Here is a 21874-nt window from a genome sequence, read left to right as displayed (position 1 = left end):
AGGAGCACTGATAACATGAAATATGCATGCTTAAAGCAATATTATAACATTTTCAAACAAAATAGATTAGCATTTCTTTGCCATAAAATGTTAGCTTTTACTGTCAGATATATCCCTTTTATTTTTGAGCCGAACAACTACGGCAAAGCAAAGAAAATTGGAATTTACTACCAGCGCACATATGCCAATACGTACCACTCCTTCGGTCATGTTGTGGTACGACCCTTTGTTGTGTATATCACCGTCCCATGCACGCCGTGACGTACTGTGTGACTGTGTGTTATGAACATCGTGTATGCGTTCGACTAATAATTCCATTGTAATAATAAAGGGCTGAATCAGCCTTTAATTCAAAATCACGGATTTTGACAAAACTACAGCACTTAGAGTCTTGATTTTTGCAGGGTATATTGGTTTAATAAAGTACAATTTAATCGTGTAAAAAAAGGAATTTTAAAAATTCAGTGAGGGCGTCTTCCTCAGCAAATGTTATAATATGGCTTTAATTACATTAATTATAAATTCTAAAAAAAAAAAAATTTTTTTTTTTAAATTTTTTTTTTTTTTTTTTTTTTCGCTTTTGGAGTGGCCCTGGACCAAGAGCTAAATGCTTAACAGAGATGTCACATTTCGAATTTTCAGTTTCGGATATGAGAAAATCTCCAATTTTAAAATGAAAATTCCTTAGAACCCTGACTGGATGATTTATAGACACACTGTGTTCAGTTCAAACTGTAAAGTATCATCTTCTTGCTGAAGAAAAAACTTCCCTGCAATATTACAGGAGAAATGATATCCAATACGACCCTATTGAACCAAGACTTTGCACAAACATGCAAACTGCAGCAGTGTCTTACCGCTCTCAACTTAAAGAGATGTCAGAACAGGAAGAAAAGAAGAGAAAAGAGCTGAAGATAAAGAAGACAAACAAGCAAACAAAAAAGCAGGCACTTCTTCTTTCTTCTGTGTTGGCTAAGAAAGCACGGCAACAGTATGTGAAAGGACTGCAGATGAGAAAGAAGACTACTAAAGGAAGTCAGGACCCAAGAAGGAAATAATCTGGTAATGTAATCTAAGCCGAGTAAGGACTTTGTGTACCCTTTGATGCAATTTCAAGATCTGTGAAACAGACCACTGTTATCTAAGGCATACTTCTTTGTACTGTGCAAAAATGGTGATGCAATTTCTCATGTGTATGTGAATGATATGATACTGGAAGTGTGTATTCACAGATAATAAATGTTTTTATACTATAAAGTGAAGTATTTTAACAGTTTCTCATTTTTGCATTTTACCCCATGAAATTGCATCTCCAGTGGTGCTCAAGTGTGTAAAACCCTCTGGCTTCCGGGGGCTTCGCCCCCTTGACCCCCACCGGCGCGTTGCCCCGGGACCACACTAGGGGCCCTTAAGCGGGCCCCTGGACCCCCGGCCGCAACAGGCGAGAGCTCCGCTCGCTTTGCTCGCTCCGCTTCGCAACTTCATTGCCTTGGGTTTTTTTTCTTAAAGCACCAATCACACCCCTTTGAGTTATAATGACTAGGCCATTGGTACACCGATTCACCTGTTGGGATTACAAAGTGTTATGTTTTATCAACATAACTGGCACCATAGCATGACAAGTGAATGTAAAGTAAACCATGGGTAAATGTAAATTAGGTCCGGGCTGTCAACTCTCATGCATTCCGCATGAGTCCCATGCATTTTCACGCACTATCTCACACATCGTCAAAATCTAGTTCAAGAATTTTTTTATGTGGGCACAAATTATGGTCTACAAGTAACATTTATTATAGTCAAAAAGGGAGCTGTTGGAAATTTATCCACAAAAATAGCCTGTTTTACATTTCAACGTTTTAGGAGCCTACATGTATAAGCGACAAGCGTTCAATCCCAACAGGATCTTTATCCACAGCAAAGTTTTTGATTTTTACCTTTGATAAAGATCCTGCTAGGATCAAAAAGGTCAGGCCCCTAAATACTTTGAAACTTATTCTGAAAAGTTGATAGCCCTGAATTAGGTAGGTTACTCAATAACAAATTTAGGTGATACTTAGGTCATCAGCAAATAGTCGGGAGGTTTTCGTTTGCCACTGTGATTTTGGTTTATCGACTGCGCAGCTGCGATTTGCCACGCAAATGACTAGCTTTTTTCTACTAGGCTTGCTTCTCCTTCATGGCTCTTCTTGATGTATTCTGCAGTGCAAAACACTGTTACAAATTTACAATTTTGACATAAGCAAATGTCAAAAAATATCTTAGCTGTTAAACATTTATTCTGCTGAAACTTGTTTTGCATAATGCAGTGTAGATTTTTGGCCAGCAGAATCATCAGGACTTGAGCTGGGTGGGGTGACTGATTAGGCCTACTACTTTATGCACCAAATCAATGTTGCATAGTGCACCATAATTTAGCATGCCTCAATCAGCTTTACAAATATTTCAGACCAAATACAGTCCACTATCCAATTAAGTGAGTGAATTTATGCACATGCACATTATTACTAGAAATTATGAAATATCATTATCAAATAGTGATATAAAAAACATTAAAATACAATCACGGCAGATGAAATAAAATTGTACAGCAGAGAAAATAACAATATAAATGAGGAAATAAAGTTTGGAAAATGACACCCAAAATAAATGCATCCAAGACAGTACAAAATGCAAACTAATGGATGAGGCCCACGCAGCCAACCCCGCTTCCCAATAGTCTGCATCATCGAGGATCATCACCTGGAGGCAAGGGTCTCCAATTTTATATAGAGCAATTAAGGGGTACTACACCCTGTGGTAAATTAGTAACTATTTTTGCATTTTCTCAAAAAATAATAACACACTGGTAACAACAGTTATGTATATTATTGGGGCAAGGAATCCAATTACTACACTGAAATTTCAGTGACCCAAGACAAGCGGTTCAGTATATATGATACGAAACGAGGTACATCCTAGCTGTACCTTATTTCTGATCATAAATAACAAACCAGCGTGTCTTGGGTCACTGAAATTCCAGTGTAGTAATTGATTCCTTGCCCTATAATATACATAACTTTGTTACCATTGTGTTATTAGTTTTTGAGAAAAATGCAAAAATAAACACAAATTTATCGAGGGGTGTAGTACCCCCTTAAAGATGCAGGAGTGATTGCCATTAATATTTGGTTAGACATTCCAGAGTTTCCATGGATGTATCTCCATCATATTGTAAAAGTTTTTGTATTGTATACCCAGGGTTACAGCTACGATGGGTGGTGATTAACGATGGAGCCCAAAACTCACTTCTAAAGCCCACCAATAAAGATGCATTTCAGTGCTGGAGCCCAACACTCAAACACAAAAAACATGTATATTTTACTAAATTTGTCTGTAAAAAGTGTCCAATATTGGTAAAATATGGCTGAAAATAGGGATGTAAATTAACGGTTATCTGTTTATCCATTTAAACAGACCACAATCCGGTCGGTTAACCGTGTAAAGGTAAAAAAAAAAAGGTTTTTTTTTTGGTAGACACCAATAGCTGAAAATATCATGTTTTTTGCCACCCGGCACTCAAACTGTGTTAGCTACAACCCTGCATGTATAGCCATACGTGTGTGATAGTGAGGAGGGAAATGTGTTGTGCATAAATGACTCCAGTTTATTATCCTTAATTCCTTGGACATAACGAAGACAAGTGAGCATGTCATGGCTACATTCAGTGCATCTCCTGAAGTACTACCGTACTCATTTTGCACTCTCCTATATAATGCTAGCAGGAAAGTAGGCGTACATAAAAATTTGATTGTTAAAGATAACATGAAATTTTCTAACTTTGTTGGACTAATTTGAGACATAAAGGAAATAACATTACATACCTGTGTTACATTATGACTACACCTGGTACATGATAAGAACAGGTAGAAGGAACTACTGAAGATGGATGGACGGTAGCGATGAGAACAGAACGGTCTTGCTGTTGTGGCAGATGTTGGCAGATTTATGCCAGTTATGCTTGGACTTTTTGAACTTGTACTGAGTACAATTTGAAGAGCATAATAAATAAGCATTCATGTGTTTGATATTCTTGACATTATCAGATCAAATGTTGAGTAAAAATAGAAATTCTTCACAGTGATGCTTTAGTGAAATATTAGTAGCATTCATCTGTTTAATGTCGGTACATTATCAGATTAAATTAGGGTTTCAGTTCAGCCAAAATAGGACGTCTTTGTGATGATCTTTTGTAAAATGTTTTAGAGAAGACATTCACATTGGTGTATCCTATCATAAGCGCCCCTCCTCTTAGTGGCAATTCCACTCAAAAATGGAGGAACCCCATATTTTGGGTATTTTTCACCAGTGCCCCCTTTGGTGCCTGGGTTTGGCATCAATGCTGTTTGATGTATGGGTGAATGTAGAAGTGGGCCAATTACGTAATAATTCAGGAATGTAATGTGTAATGTGTGCTAATTCTGAACAGAAGGGATGATGTGATTTTAAACCATAAAGCTATCAACTACTATGTGCGGTAAGAAATGGAATAAAAAAAGTAAACCATTGTATTGAACAGCTATCACAGACTTAGTGTGATCTTCTCACTGTTATATTTGAACATGATTTGATTCTTTCAGCCAATGAGGACCTTGCTTTCATTTGAAAAAACATACTTAAAAAAACTTGTGCAAAAATCTGTTGAATTGTCATGATGTTTATATTGATGTAATACCTCAAGCAGCTGGGAAACAAACCTTCAGAAGGTTCAGTGTCTTGGATCACAGCAGCTGATAGGTGTATCCCATCATGCTCTCTTGGTACTATAGTAGAACTACACATGCCATAGAAAGTGTATGCAAAATCCCTCACTTCAACATTCAATTACTCGCTTATATCAGAGGAGCTTAGACTTAATTGTTTGAAAAGATATGATCTCTAAAGTATTGTGAAACTATCCATAGCTCTCAATATTTAAGTGACTCTTACTTGTATTTTGTATGTATTTGCTGTGGAGCAAGCAGATAGACTGCAATGCATGATGGGATACTCACTCCAGCTGCTGTGGTCTTGGATTAATAATACAGTTATATCAGGAAAGTTGTGACTCATTTCAACTTAAACAACTTCAATGTATTTGTGATATGCTCTGACAAAACCAGGAACAAGTCGCATTTTATAAATTTCATGAATTGAATAAAAATGTAAGCACTAGACAATAAGCTTTTTAAATGATACCAAAATTATATAAATTGCACTAAGACTTTTCAAGATATGGATAAATTTGTGAATGATACCTTGATATTTTTGCCAAATTGCTATTGTGAGTAATGGACCAATTAGTTTCCTGCCTTACACAGGATTGAATAGGAATTGTCATAGTTCAACTGTCAATTATAAATAAACCTATTTTTAAGGTTAGCAGCTATTTTAAACTGTTATGATTTGGTAGTTCACAGCATCTTGTGAATGGTAGTGAGCTTTGGCAAAAATTGCATTGATCATTTTATAGTGAGCGTGTAGAAGAATTCATATATGTGACATGATCAAGGGGAATGAGTCACATGTCAGCAATTTTCAATTAGAAGTTTTTTACATCATTTTCTTGCAGTTTACAAATACTTCATTTTGATGCAAACCCCCTCAGAATTGGACATCTCGTTACTGAGTTATGAGCAATTTAACAATGGCTGAAAACAATATAAAACAAAAGAATTTGAACAATGTTTTTTCCAATATCTCAAAAACAATATTAGCGACATCCGACTCATTCCCCTTGATCATTGTCAAGGCCTATAACTCAAAAACATGTCTGGCGACTTGTTCCAGGTTTTGTTGGAGCTGGTCACATTTGTGCAACAAATCATCATTTTGTTCATCAGGGTGATTATGATTTATTCATTAATTTGATTTTGCTTTCCCCAAGAGAAGAAGGGTACTGGCAACTCAGCCAATCGGTATAATCTTATCTGCATTGTCATTTCCTCCATAGCTTCCTGTGGGGGAAATCAGTGAAAGCTACCCCTATGAAGTGTAAGCCAATGATAGCTGTATGCTAACCAGTTGTGTGCAGTCGCAAATTAATTACTGATCATAGCGATAGTGTATACCTTGCAGAAATAGATCCATATTTTTGATTAAAAGTAATAACTTTTGATTGGAGTCTGATTCAGAAAAAAGTTTGCATTGCATTTGGTATAGATGTTGAACTTTGCACATTCGTAGTTAGTATGTAAAGTTCTGCAGACTATAATACGAAAATGTGTTTTTGCATTTCAAGGGATAACACTTAATTTGCAGTACAGGGTGTTGCCAGATTTCTAAACCCAACAAAGCACCCAATTTTCAGCAATTTCAATATGCTGATTAGTGACCTACATTCTCAACCGTGATTGGACAATTGGCACTTCCGCATTTGCATGGTTTAAGATGCTTACGTTTCAAGACAAGATAGGCCTCTTTAAGGCTACTTAACATCTTCACTTTTCTGTAAGTTCATTTCCTAGAAATGTCTATTTCAGTTGCCACCGTGCATTCACAGTTGTGCGCGCATAGAATAGATTAGGATTAGCAGACTGCATAATAAGCTTTTAAAAATGGCATCCAAATCTTCATTTTGCTTCCAAATGATGAATTAATCTTCTCTCTTCCATATGTGTGCACACATCCATCCCAACTTGTCAAAAGTCTACACATAAACTTGGTTTAGACAATGAGTGATTCTGCAAGCCCTACGTCGATGTCAGCCAAGCGTCACGTAACAACTAGGTGCCAGCAAACCTACTCATCGTCTAACTGTGCTGGATCAAAGCCTGCCCTAGGTGCTAGTAGCAGTATGTTGATTTCCCGTGGCAGGTCAAGTAGGCGAACAGTCTATGTTAGGAACAATAATTCTGGTAAAGAAAACATAGCTGGCCACGTTTGCTTTGTGAAGAATATCAATTACAGCAAGGAAGGTGCCTACACTATGACATCTACTTTGGATCGTAAAGTCCGAGCGACTAAATACACGCATCGTAGACAACGAAGCGATGATACGGATACAATACAGGGAAGGGTACGGAGTCTACTTCATAATCCAATACAAACCAATGGCTCACTACATGTGGCAAGTTTTGAGCATAATTTCAGCCGTGATAGACCTACAAGGAGGTCTAACAGACGCAATGGAAAGGTAAGGGAAAGTCATGCTAACACTCCGGTGGGTTATGGCAAGCATGCAGTTGCAGTATGGATGTCTTTTCCTTTTACTTGGATACAGTATACAGGGTCTTAAAGAAGTGAAGAAGCTTTGCTTATTTGAGACAGTATATATACAAAGTTTAAAGAAGTGAAGAAGCTTTCCTTACTCGAGATACTCTGTATACAAGGTTTAAAGAAAGTGAAGATGCTTTCCTTATTTGAGACAGTACAAGGTTTAAAGAAGTGAGGAATCTTTTCTTATTTGAGACAATATACAAGGTTTCAAGAAGTGAGGAAGCTTTCCTAGTGTAATTGAACAATCTGATATGTTTGATGTCCATAAAATTGAAAAGAAATAAGAAGAAGGAATAAAGCAAGTTATGCTTCAGATTGTAAAATGTTCAAAACAAGGAGGAAGAACAGATTGAGAGTGATGGTGATGGTGGAGAGAGAATCAACAGAAGGAAGAATGAGAGGAAAGAAGACAAGCAGAACAAATGGAGAAAAGAAGAGAGAAGACAGGTAGAAGAAATTGGAGAAATGGAGAAGGAATTAAAGGAAGGGAGGGGGAAGACATTGAGAAATCTGCTATGTGTAGTCAGTGGCGGCTCCAGGATTTTTTTTTGGGGGGGGGAAGTGAATTTCAGGGGGTCAAAATCAACAAATTTTGTGCAAAATTGCTGCAAAAAGTGGATATTTTTGTAATTTTGGGTTGGTGGGGGTGGGGGCAGGCAACTGAGTTCTGACTGCAGCCACTGTGTGTAGTTCTGTTTTATCTCTGCTTTGTAGGGGGATACAGTTATACAAGTTCATATCATTCTTGAAATACAGTCAAACTGCTGCTATTCATTGTACAATTTAAATGGAATTAATTAAATTTGTCATTGACAAGGAAATTTGGCTGAGGTAATTTTTTCCAAAACAAAGCTTTTGTAAATATATTTCTGCCCCTACCTTGATTGCATATTATGGCATGTGTTAATTAGGCTACGTGCTTAACAGTGACAGGTGTTTAATTAGTGTAGTGTTTCTAACGGGACTGTGGTCATATATATGTTAGGGGGAAATTAAGAAGGAAATACAAATTACATGCAAGGCTTACACTAAACCATGCACTTTATATTTGACAGTATGTAGTTGATACAAGTCGTTGAAAGTTTTGGTATGTTTCTTAGAAAAAAGTAAGGAAAATTTTGATATTCCATTTCAATTGTGAATAATCATAGAGAATTAGAAGAGTAATTTCAGGTATTTTACCAAGTCGTAAAATTTGTCAGGATTTCCACACCAAAACTTACTGTATCAAATTATTATTTCCAGTCCTGGAATATTAATATTAAACAGGGGGCATGTTCCCCCCCACTTTTTTCAAAAATTGGGGGGGAAATGTACCAAATTGGGGGAAAATTTTAGAACAGTCAGGGAATTGAGACCTGTGCCCCCCTGACTTTTGAAAATCTCATGACGCTACTGCTCAATTCTAATAATGAATCCCTAATTCATTTCCAGGAAGGTGATATCCCACAAAATATCAAAACCTCACAATAGTCTTATTATGATTATGTGCATTTCTTTATATTGTGAATCAAAATTTCCCACAAAATATCAAAACCTCACAATAGTCTTATTATGATTATGTGCATTTCTTTATCTTGTGAATCAAAATTTCCCTTAAAAGGAGCTTCCTGGTTTCCACATGGCCAGGCCTGTCAGTTATTATTATTTTGATGGAAATGTGAATCAGGTTCAAATGATATCTTGACATGAAGCAATTTTGAGTTCAAACTCTTCTAGAAATGTGATCTATAAAGCTTTGTATGTGTGTGAGGCCATCAGGTAACATAAAGTGGAAGGTCTTTTAGTAAATGTGGACAGAAAGATCAATTCTAGGAAGGAGGAAATTACTTTCATGGATGAAATAAACATATAAAGTACCTTAAGTACTTTAAATTGTGGCTGATATTTGAAAACTAAATACAGTGTTCTAAAATCTTTATTTAAAATAGTACAAATGTACCTCATCTGATAGAAATCCCAAATGCCCAACAGAAATAAAAACTTGCCAACAACCGGTATCATCATTTGAACTCTACCAAGTATTTAGTACATGTGATCTGTAATCAAAAGAGACACTTGTATGAGCTGTCAACAGGGCTTAATGGGCCAGGTTCCTGTCTAATTGCTTCATTATCAGTGCTCTGTGACTGCTGCCTGCTGGCCATGGGCTTCAACATAAAAAACTTTCGAGATATTTTCTCAAAATATAAAAAGCTATCTCACAAATCACTAAAACAATACTAGGCTTGTTTGTACTCATTTTAATGCATTTTTCACGCTGATTCCAAATAATATGGTCATGGAAATGTAATATTCTGAAATTTTTGAATTTTTCAAGAAAATTTGAAACTTGTTATCTGCAGTCAACACCTGTGTGGAGAGGGTTATAAACGAGCATTTTGTGAAATGCTAGGACCACAAAGCTAGTCATTGTTACTATGGTACCTTCAAAAGTGTCCGTACATTGCAATAAATGTTATGTAAGCCTTTAATTTTCATAAAAGTTTGTACGTGCTTACCAAGCATATATAAATTTCAATTCTAAAAATAGGAAATGACTAAAAAATATGATCAGCGACATAAACGAACATTGAAAAATGACACATCAAAAGGAATTCAATGTTCATAATCAATTCATGCATGCAAAGATTGGCACATTTTAGCAAAATCATGCTATAGACTTTTGTGCATCATTGATCATAGTTTTGTGTTTTAACATTAAAATATTTTCCCTGCAATATTCTGCCACAACATATAGGGGCTGATTAAAATCTTTTTCTTTAGGCTAAAAAGGAGGAGATGAAAATCTGTTTTAGCTCACATAGTTTAAAAACTGAGGGGTTACAGGTTGCACAGTGTATGTACAAGTCATACACAAAAAATATGGACATAAGCTGAGCAAAGTTGAGCTAGTGAAGTGACCACAACTTGTGCATGGACTCAAATTGAAAGATGTCACATAAACCAGACCAAATAGCCAAAACTTCCCAGATTTAAATTTGCATAGAAAAGTTAGAAACAAATTTCTTCAGGATGTAGAGTGGTGAGATTGATTTGCTGTGACCTTAAAGAGGATGGATATTTAATGAAGTGGGTTTTTTGATCTGCCTATCAATGTCTATCAAATTGTATCATACCTTCCATGTCTGGGCAAAATTCTGATAGATTTGTCCAGTTATAATATACATGTACCTGTATTATAGAGTTTAAAAACTGGTTAAAACAATTATTGTTCAGCGCACCCTTAAACAGTTATTGTTTTGCAGCAATACAATGTATATGTGACCTGCTACCACAAAATGAAAGCTTATTGTCTAGTGCTCACATTTGTATTCAAATCATTAAATGTCAAAAATGTGACTTGTTCCTAGTTTTGTCAGAGCAGGTCACAAATTTGTGACTTATTCGAGATTGACTGACATAGCACATGTATGTACACCTATTTCATTATTTGTGAAGACTTTGTTTTGTACTCAATAGGTCATTATCAGATAGAATATGTCTTGTTCAGACACAATGAGTATTTTAGTCACTTACAGCTTTTTGTGATATGTAGTTGTAGGTGACATCTACAGTCCGGGCAAATTACCTGATCAGGTACGGCTATCAAATCAGGTGCATTCGTATCAAATCACGTACATCGCTCCCAGCATGCTTTGCGGCGCAATAAAAATGCGACTTCTGAGCATCTCATTATAATATCGTAGTCTCCGACAAAGCGAGATCGGTAGCGCTGTGCATGCGAGGGGATGCGAGGTTGAAACACTGACTGGAAAGAAGTAAACATCAGCGAATATACGCGGAAAATTAAATACATAAACAATTGAATACATGTAGAATATCGGCGATTCAATCATCAGTCAATGTTAAGAATTACAGCGATAAGCTGGCGATTTACCTACTATAATCATGGAGAGCACAAACAAGTGAGTTTTGCATGCTTTGTTGTTACTTTTTGACCATGTAAAACTGGCAATAAAATATTCTGTCGGTCGGACATCCGGGAACTATTTACATAATTTACATCCGGTCACTCAACTGCATAGCGGCGACGACAAAGGGACAGGTCAATTGTGACGATTTTGACAGTTTGTAAACACAAACCGGGACACGAACAGCTGATCGTTGTTTATTGAGATTTGTAAAAGTTAAAACCATGGTAAAAAGTTGCTGTATCAGTTGTTGCACCAAAACAAAACGCAACAGTCCTTCCCTGTCATTTTACCTGGTTCCTAGTAGAGTGACAGAGCCAGGAAGGCGAGAAATTTGGCTGAGGCGGATCGATCGCCGTAATGCACAGGGAAGGCTGTTTGAGCCAAATAGTGATTACAATTATATTTGCAGCCACCACTTCGTGAAAGGTTAGCCTGAACGATTTCCATTATTGTACATTGTATTTTAAGCAGTTGAATTTAGTAAACCGGTGTAGTAAATGCATTTTTCGGCATGGTAGACTAGTTTATAATATAGGTTTAACTGAGTGATGGTCACGGGACGGAGTATGGCATGTCATACATAATATTATACTTTAGTAAGCTTTATACTAAAACGTTGTTGCGAAAAAGTGAAAGATTATTGCTCCAGCATCTAGCCATTAGTTTCTTGATCTTGCACTCATGCACTGTCTATGAATGGCTATACACAGCTAGTGACTTTGACTCTCATGACTTTGAGTTTACTGAGTGTGAATTTATGTGGTACTACTCTCAGCCGTATAAACCAGTACTCAGTAGCAATCTCTAACCTCTTTATGAGACACGATCATGCGATGTCATGGCTGTGATTACATCTTGTCTTGTCTTGATGAATACTGCCTAACACCCCTTCGATACGTGTATTTTTGGACATTTTAATGATCATTTTGTGCTTGTCTTGAATGCAACTTATGGAGTCCGAGCCAGATCTGCAGGTCATGCAGATTTGTTATGGGGTATTTTTTTGGAGTGAATGATTAGAGGTTAATAACAAGATCGGTTATTTGGAGGGCATTTTGAAAATCTAAACATTTTGCCTTTGGAACCGAGGAATATCGCGAGGAATATTCCGAGGTCCAAAGCAACATGTTTAGATTTTTCAATGCCCGACAATCGCCGATATATTACCGATGCAAAGTTATTAACCTCATTCATCTTTCCCTCACTTTAATCTCTTCACCTTACAAAATAACACAAAATTTTGCTCAAAAGTTTACAAAAATAGATGATTTTTACATCTTCCCTTGCCAAAAATCGATCAGGCTAAACAGGACGACCAATAATAACAAAAGTGCGTATCACAATCTGTGCAAATATGGTAGCGCATAATCCAAATGACGGCAGCCAGCGCAGCGCGCGCAGTTTGTTCGATGCACAACAACACGCAAACGCTGGTAAATTGTGTGCGACATTGGAACAATTACGCATTTTGCGGTCAATTGTGAGATATTAATGACCTCGATTTGCGTTCGCGTTTTAACAAATAACTAAATGTAATTGGATCGCACACATGGCGTTTATTAATGAGGTTATGAATTAGAGGTTAATAACTGCGCATCGGTTATTTGGAGGGCATTGTGAAAAATCTAAACATTTTGCCTTTGGAACCGAGGAATATCCCGGGCGCAGCCCGAGGGATATTCGAGGTCCAAAGCAAAATGTTTAGATTTTTCACAATGCCCGACTATATAACCGATGCAAAGTTATTAACCTCATTCATAACCGTCACTTTGATCTTTTAACTTTACAAAATAACACAAAATTTTCCTCAAAAGTTTGTAAAATAAACAATTTTACATCTTCCCTTCCCCAAAATCGATCAGGCTAAAACAAAGCGACCAATAACAAAAGTGCGTATCAGAGTCTGTGCAAATATGGTAGCGCGCATAATCCAAATCTGGCAGCCAGCCAGCAGCGCGCAGTTCGTTGGACGCACAATTCCCGCGCACGCAGAAGTCAATTGTGTGCGACTTTGGAACAATTACGCATTTTGCGGTCAATTGTGAGTTATTAATGACCTCGATTTGCGTTCGCGTTTTCACAAATAACTAAATGTAATTGGATCGCACGCATCGCGTTTATTAATGAGGTTATGAATGTAGGACAATTTTTTTAAGCAATAGACCTTTTCAGGAGCAATCAGAAATGTTAAGTAAAAAATCATATGGATGCAAGTTTCTTTACAGGCCAGCGTAAATACACATAAACGCTCCTCAACTGCATGCATTATTAATATGCAATTATGCATACTTGTAGATTTGAAGATTTTACATTAGGGATAACCATCAAAATTTATTGTTGCCCCTATTGCTGTAAAAGATCGTTTTCTGGATAGAACTCATCGATAGAAGTATTTTCGTGGTTAAATGGTCAAAATCGGTCAAAAACTTTTCGAATTTTTAATTTTCAAAGTTTCCCATTCTGACCGGTCATTGGAGCGAAATGAAATGACAAGGTCCAAAAGTAGCAATTGGGAGCAAAATTGGCATAAGCATATTATTTACCTTTATATATTTCTTTATTTTAACACTAGCGGGATACCCGCGCTTCGCGCGGGTCCCCGCTAGATGAGTAAATGGGAGCGTTCACTATAACAGGAAGAATTACTGAACAGGAAGAATCATCTAAAAGATACATTTTCTTTATATAAATCTGTCTCTTCTTACATTTCCTTTCTTTTCAGTTTCTTCTACATGGGGTTATTTTTTTCCAAAAAAATATTTGCTGCTTAGCTTGTGATTTTCCGTTTTCATGTTATTTATTTATTTAAACCCGTTCCCATTTTTTTTGTGAATCTGTTATTTGTTACATTTCCCTTTTAGCTTCATTTTTTATTTGCTGCTTGCGATTTCCCGTTTCCATGTTTTTTTATTTAATTCTGTTAGGCTATCATTATTATAGCTTCTTTTTTTCCTTACATTTCCCGATTAGTTTCTTTCCTTCTTTGTTTCGTTCCCGTTTCATCTAGTTACTTTAACCCGTTGGCCTATTACTCGTACCTCTTTTGTCATTTTAATTTCATTTTTCTTTATAGTAGGTCTACCGCTTCATTTTGTTTATACAACACACATATTTTTCCGTATACGTTCTCTCATAGCGTGTATGCGGACGTGTTCATCGTTATCATAATCCTGTGACCCGTCCATGTACCTTTTTACCCTTTAATTTTTATTTATTTTTCCTTCTTTCTGTATTATCATGTCCACTGGTCTCTGGCTCATAAGTCGCGTGGCTCTGCGCCGTTCGCACGCGCATTGGCGTAGTCGCGATTACGCTTTCGCAGCGCCGACGCGCTGCCTGCCAGCTACAGTGACGCGCAGGCTGGTAACTGATTTTCATAACAAAAACCCGTTTTTACCCATATTTTCACTGTTTTTGCAGCCAATTCTTGACCGATTTCAACCAAATAAAGTCGAGGCAATTTCCGTATATTTCTCGATCTCCGTATGAATTTGGCGACATGTGGATCGAAACTGACGGAGCCTTTTACATAAACCACATACATACACACATACATACATACAACATTTCCCTATTTATAGTAAGATATACTAGCGGGACACCCGCGCTACGCGCGGGTCCCCGCTAGGTGAGTAAATGGGAGCGTTCACTAAAGCGGGAGGAATTACTGAACAGGTAGAATCATTGAAAAGGTAAATTTCAAACAAGCATATTGTGAAAGTATCAAAGGGGTTTCTTATGAAATGGCACTTTACTAGTCAATGGCATAAATTATTTTTTCAAACCGAGGCATTGAAATCATGCATTTAGAAAACATTTGGCAAAAATCATCCAAGATGGCCGATATGGCACAAAATCAAAATTGCACTATGTACAGGTGAACTTTTTTTTTAAAACCAAAAATTTCAATGTTATTGGGTTTAAGGGGTACTACACCCCTGCCGAATTTTATGCCTATTTTTGCATTTTTCGGTATACCTTCAAATATACTCAAGGTAGCCGCTGAGGATATACATGTAGCCCCAGCACTGTGTTTTTACAATCCTTATGCACATTACACGAGGACTCTATTGCTGGAAATTTATTTCCAGCAAGGTAAAGTCCTCGTGTATATTGGTAATTTTGCCAGGCAATACCCCTGGACCTCTGACCTTTCATAGTTTCCTATAATTTTTGAGAAAATGCAAAAATAGGCACAAAATTGGCAGGGGTGTATTACCCCCTTTAACTGCCATCTGTTGTAAGGTTCTTGAACACATTTGCATGCCCAGAAATTATGAATCATTTTGATAAGTATTCTGTCCTCGCCAGTAAACAACCACGGTTAAAGAAAACAACACTCTTGTGAATCCCAATTACTTTAACAACTCATAATCTTGTTCAATCACTTGACAATCGCACCCCAAACAGATATGATAGTTATGGATTTTACCAAGGGCGGCAAGGCTTTCGATTCAGTTCCGGCTTTTATACTTAAATTAAACTCAATCATTTTGGCATTTGTAACAAATCCCACAACTGGATTGCTAATTTCCTTAAATGCACAGTAAACAGAGCGCCTGAGACCGGATGTCCCATGCCATGCATGTGGTGGCCTCGGGGGGTTCTCTCGCATACCAACAATCACATGGTATGCATGCTCGTCCCAGCACCTCAGAAATGGACCCTAAATGGCGTAATCAGTGTAGAAAAATTTCACCCCTTATTGGCAATGCTCTGTAAATCTTACCCCAAAATATGGCGTAATTTGGCGTAAGAAACTAAAATGGACCTCTATGCCATCATGGCGTACATTCTAAAATAAATCCATTAGGGTTGAAAAAGATACCCTAAACGTCGAAAAGCACCTCTTTTCTAAACGTCGATGCCACCAACCGTCAAGGCCAAAAATTGACCCTTTTTTCGACGTTTTGGCATGTTGGGGACGAGCCTGCATACCACATTGATATTCGAGTGACACCCCCGGGTGATGGTCCTCATGAATTTGGGAGCTGGAGCCCTACATGTACATGTATTAAAACAGTATAGGCCTTACTATATAGTAGGCCTATACATGACATAAACTAATAACATGACCATGATAATAGCACACTCGGGGCACACTGGCATCATCTTACATGTCATGATGTACATTATATTATGCCTAGGCCCTAGCTAGCCTAGGGCCTGGCTACAAAATGTATACTGATCGACTTTGTCCACCGATATCGTGATCATCAGGACAGCCTAGGCTATATCCCTCATTTGTACTAGTATAGAGTATGATAACAATTTACAAATTATAATGACTTTAATAGTCTTTATAAATCATGATGTGATGACTTCAGTCTCAGACTGTTCAGTGTTCATTTCAATCAATCATCAAAATACTCACTAAAAAGCTTAATTAAATTAGTACTTGAATAAATTTAGCTTTGGCTTTTAATAAATCGGGGATACCGGATAGTCATTGCAGTTGATCAATTTCACTGGATCGGCATGATCGATGCATTTTTTGCAAAACGTCATGAGATAGTTAAACTATTAAAGAGCTGTAGCTAGCTAGCAAGCTCATGAAGCTTGTTACAATTTATGCTGTACTGACTACTTTGCCCCTAGTCCGAATAATCAGACCCAGAACAAATTATTAATTTCTGACATTATCGTGTACTTTGCCCCTTGCCTTGTAAAGATCAGGGTAATATTGGCCGTTTATTGACTGAGCAAGCATCTAGCATATTACTTTATATATATTATTTAATATAAAATGAAATGACCCTGAAAACTTACGCTGAACAGATAAAACTTAAGAAGTGCAGTAGTAGTCACGGTAGTAGTGTAAGCTTACTTCCAATGACTTCAGACTTTTCAGTGTACTTACCGGGAGTTTCTATTAAATAATGATAAATGTCCGGATATGAAATATCCGGCCATTTTGTTGGATTATCTCTCCAATCATCCTGTGCAAATTTATATGGACATTTATCCAAATTTATTAAACTCAATTTCAACCGGTAGCGAGCTAGGGCTGCTGGTTCTAAGCTATTACTATACTCATACGCCATGTTTACATTTGACAACAAATCCAAATTTTTCGACTTCCGACTATTTATATGTGGCGCCAAAACTGCTGTGCCCTTTGCCTTGGGCGCGGACTCGTTGCTAGGGGGAGGTGACGTCAGTCAAGGTCGTGTGACGTCATGCCGACCGACAGAATCGACGTATCATACACAATATTACGGCCGGCCGGTATATAGCAAAGCTGTCATGTCTGCCGAATTCGGAAGACAACGTGCAGCGAAAATCATTTCTGAAGTGGCAATCGAAGCCAAAAACGTCTTTGAATAAATGACTTGTGTAAAATTCTGTATCTGTAATGTCACTACTGTGTGCAATTCAGCCTTATTCTTGATTGTGATGGATGAAACAAGTACGTACGGGCTAGCATGTACATTCACACATGACAATGTCAATGACATGACATTGACAGCACACACGAACATTCAATCGATTGCACCTTGCATGTTGACATAATATGGCACCTCAAGTTAGGGGTTTCCAATTTTATTCAGTTAAAATTAAAGGGGCAGGCAGGGATCTGTTGGGAAGGGATAAAATGTGGTGATTACCCCCCCCCCCCCAATATTTGTCTTGACCCTGCAGTTTCCCCCCACTTTTCAGCCAAAACCACCCCCCGATAAAATTAACCCGATCCCGCCACTGAGGAGCTGCCATGGAACGCCACTGCTTATGGCAGGCATTTTTGTTTAAAATAGTTACTGAATACTGGTATTTATTTTTTTGGGTTTTTCGGAATGTCTCTGGATCATTCGTTGTTGACTGTAAAAAAATGTTTGTTTTAATATGGAAAGTGATAACTTTTGTTCATGTCATGTACCCTATTAATTTCACATTTTTATAAGTCAATCATGAATTTAAAAAAAAATATTGTGAAACCCGATTCCAACTCTCTTCAAAAAAACCTTGGTCGGGTACACGAAAATGCCTGCCTTAGGCGACTAAAAAAAAGAAAACCTGTTCTACGGGCGGACGGACCTTTCAAGTAGGGTCGGTTGGTCATAGGGTCGGTCGTTCGTAGGGTCGGCTATTTTTTTTTTTTGGAAATGACCTAAAAAACACCAAAATCGGTAAATAATTTTCAATTTGAGAAAATACCAACAAAAAAAATGTTCCTGGAATTTAAACAATTTTGGTAATTGTTTTAGGGGGGGAGTTCTGACTGGGGACCTCCCAACACTATCAAGCATGCACTTCTGATAGTGAAATTGATTAGTCATAATTTAAATGTTGAGGAAAGGTTTTAAAGAGCTCTGAATAATTAATAACAAAATCTAGTTGCTACTTTTTAATTTTTTTTAATTAAGCCCTAGCAATGTTTCATAGTCGGCAATTCATTTGTTCCCACTTGGTTTTGGGTGATATTGTGAAAAATTGAGCAACACTCAAAAAAATAAAGAGTCGTAACTAGATTGATAATAATTTTTTGGTTTCAATTTTAATTTTGAGTAAATTTTGAGTAAAACTCAAAGAATGCAATGTCAAATAAATCTAGTAACCATTTCAATTGTTTTGCTTCTTAATTTACAGGACAAAAAGACCAAAACCAAAGCCAAGATGCGGACCAGTTAAACTGGCTTATATTGAAAACAAGAACTCAAGACGAGTTACAAAATCCAGAAGACTTGCAACAATAAAAAAGAACATGTCGGAACTATCCATCTTATGCGGGATTGAAGTGTTTTATTGGACTAAGGATGAGTCCAATAAAGTGGTGTATGGTGGAACGACGGAGGCACTCCAGAAATTTGAGAGCCAAGGACAAGGTACAATTATGGGAGAAAGGACGCCGATTTTGGCTGTTCCTACCAATTCTAGCGGAGTTCAACAAGCAATCAACACCCATCAGCTACATCATATGCCATCACAACATGTTCAAGCCCAGGTGCCAATATATATACATCCACAGACAGCTCACACAATGCAACCACTAATACTGACTATTACCACACCACAACAGCAGCAGCCTCCAATACTTACACCACAACCAGAAACATCACAACATTCTACAATTACAACACAACAGTCAACAACACAACTTACCGCAACACAACTTACCGCACCACAACTTACCACACCACAACCTACCACACCACAACCTACAACACCACAACCTACAACACCACAACCTACCACACCACAACCTACCACACCACAACCTACCACACCACAACCTACCACACCACAACCTACCACACCACAACCTACCACACCACAACCTACCGTACCACAACCTACCGCACCACAACCTACCGTACCACAACCTATCGCACCACACCCAGAAACACCAGATTCTACAATTACAACACAAAAGTCTACAGCACAAGCAGCTACATGTACAACACAACCAGAAACATCACAACATTCTACAATTACAACACAACAGTCATCAATACAATCAGCTGCAACACCTGTTACAACACAACCTGACATAAATGGTACAATACCACCTGCTACAACACAATCTGCAACAACGCAACCTACGACTCAACCAACTACAACACAACCTCCTATGACACATTCTGAAGCCGAAGATGAAATGCAAAAGGACGACGACGAGGATGATGCCCCTCTATCAACAATCCTATCAAAGAGACCCCGTGATAACAACATTTATGAAGCTGAGAACATTACAGGGAAGAAGAAATGCAGAGGAAAAGGAGATTACGATGTTAAAAGGAAGGGGTATGACAAAGAAGAGAACACATGGGAGCCGATAAACAACATCTTCAATAAAGAACTGATCACAAATTATAATAAGTTATTAAAGGGGGATACCCGCAACATGTAAAACTTCAATATGTCTTTTTATTATTGTTTATTTCAGTTATATCATTGTACAATGTTAAAATACATCAACATAATCACAAACGTTGATAATTCACTAATGAAAGTTGACTTCTTAGAATAGGTGCATTTCAGTCATTCATGATTTGCTATAATTTGCAACTTCTGAACATCTCTAGTAATCAAGCATAATAAAAACAATGGTCATTAGATCAATTCTCATTTCATTGTAAAACAATGATCAAGTGACTTTTAGTTTTCAAAGCTGCTTTTCCAGTGGGGTATTTTTTAAATATTTTTAAACAATATGCCTAAATCTCTGAATTGTGTTTAACAAGCAGTCGGGAAAATTATAAGAAATCAACTTTCATTTGTCTAAGTATACATTTATAAATGTGAGTATTCCAGAGTACTATTAAATTGTCATGTTATTAATGCCACATTATCATACATGTACTGTAATTTAAAATCCTGTGGCATCTTTGTGTTGGTATGTAAATGCACAACTGCATGCTTCTATTGTCATGGTTGTTTACAAATTCATTGAATACTATGATGAAGAATATGCATTCATGCATGATACTCACATTGACAAAATATGGAAAACAAAACATGGAAGACACTATCCCCCAGTTGACATTAAAGGTCAAGTTGTCCAAACCTATTATAGTCTGTCTCCTACTCTCCTCCGAAGTTGAGAGTAACTCTATGTTGGATTTTGCAGTGGCAGATTCGGATTGCGCACGCAAACTCAATCCCATTGGGCGTATACACACACATAGAAGGGCAATTTGTTCATACGCTTGTGATGCAACCCCATTTAAACTTGGGATTCCCATCTGCCACTGCGAAATCCAAGATGGCCTTACTCTTAACGTGAGACAATGTAGTCGCAACCAGGAATTTAATTGTCTCCATGAGTCATAAAAATGGTGCTTTAAATGTATCTTTTGCAGTATTCGCCCGTATAAAATAAATGCAATTGCTTATTTATCAGCAATAATACTATATGCTAATACATGGTAACCTTTCAATACAGATGAATATTATATTTAGTATAGGCCTATAAATGTAGACTTGTAATGTGTAAGATACAGTATTTACAAATATTTCACAGCTTTAAAAATGTGTCTCAAAGCTTACATGTACAACACGGCCTTATACTTGAGACGATCGAGACATAATGTTGTCCCAAGCAGTAATTTAAATTATTGTCTCCATGAGTAATAAAAATGGTGCTTTAAATATATCTTTTGCAGTATTCACCTGTATAAAATAAATGCAATTGCTTATTTGTCAGCAATAATACTATATAATGATACATGACCTTTCAATACAGATGAATACTATATTTATTATATAAGCCTAAAAAAAATGTAGGCTTGTAAGGTACAATATTTACAAATATTTTGCAGCTTTAAAAATGTCTCAAAGCTTACAAAAATTGGTTGATCCTTTGTATAAAATGCTTACCTTCCACCACACTCCAGTTGAACTCAATAAGCTTCAGGTGCTCAAAAAATTGCAAAGTGTTTTATCGTGCTTATATATACTGATATAAAATTGGATCGGTTGAGCCCATATTTATTGGTCGAGCTATGAGTTTTAAAATATTGGACGAGACATAGTCGAGTCCAATATTTTACAACTCATAGCGAGACCAATAAATATTGGGCGTAAAGCATCAATTTTATCATTATTATGTTTTGGATCCAATATTATCACAACTTGGATCCATCAAAACATAATAATGTACTGAATTGTACTGCAATTACTTAATAAATTGCACAAGATTTTGCAACATTAGATTATACTCAAGAAAACACAGACTGGGGAAAATAATGTGCACAATTGTGATGCGATCAAGCAAAATCAGTCTC

The 21874-nt window shown here is 37.1% G+C and overlaps 1 protein-coding gene across 2 annotated transcripts in view; it reads left to right on the top strand.

Annotated features, from left to right (window-relative positions):
* LOC140171167 (rho GTPase-activating protein 22-like) overlaps positions 1–21874 on the top strand; it is a 96046-nt gene that overhangs the window by 9549 nt on the left and 64623 nt on the right. Inside the window, exon 1 of one of the 2 annotated variants that reach the window (XM_072194356.1) lies at positions 6674–7150. The exons of the other annotated variant lie outside the window; for it this stretch is intronic. Within the exon in view, the coding sequence (XP_072050457.1) occupies positions 6689–7150 (462 nt within the window). The 5' untranslated portion in view covers positions 6674–6688. Of the gene's footprint in view, positions 1–6673; positions 7151–21874 lie in introns of those variants that run through there. 2 annotated transcript variants of the gene reach the window in all.

Source organism: Amphiura filiformis, chromosome 15 (assembly GCF_039555335.1).
Source record: "Amphiura filiformis chromosome 15, Afil_fr2py, whole genome shotgun sequence".
NCBI lineage: Eukaryota > Metazoa > Echinodermata > Ophiuroidea > Amphilepidida > Amphiuridae > Amphiura > Amphiura filiformis.
The sequence above is the reverse complement of the archived record's forward strand: the minus strand, read 5'-3'. Positions and strand labels throughout refer to the sequence as shown.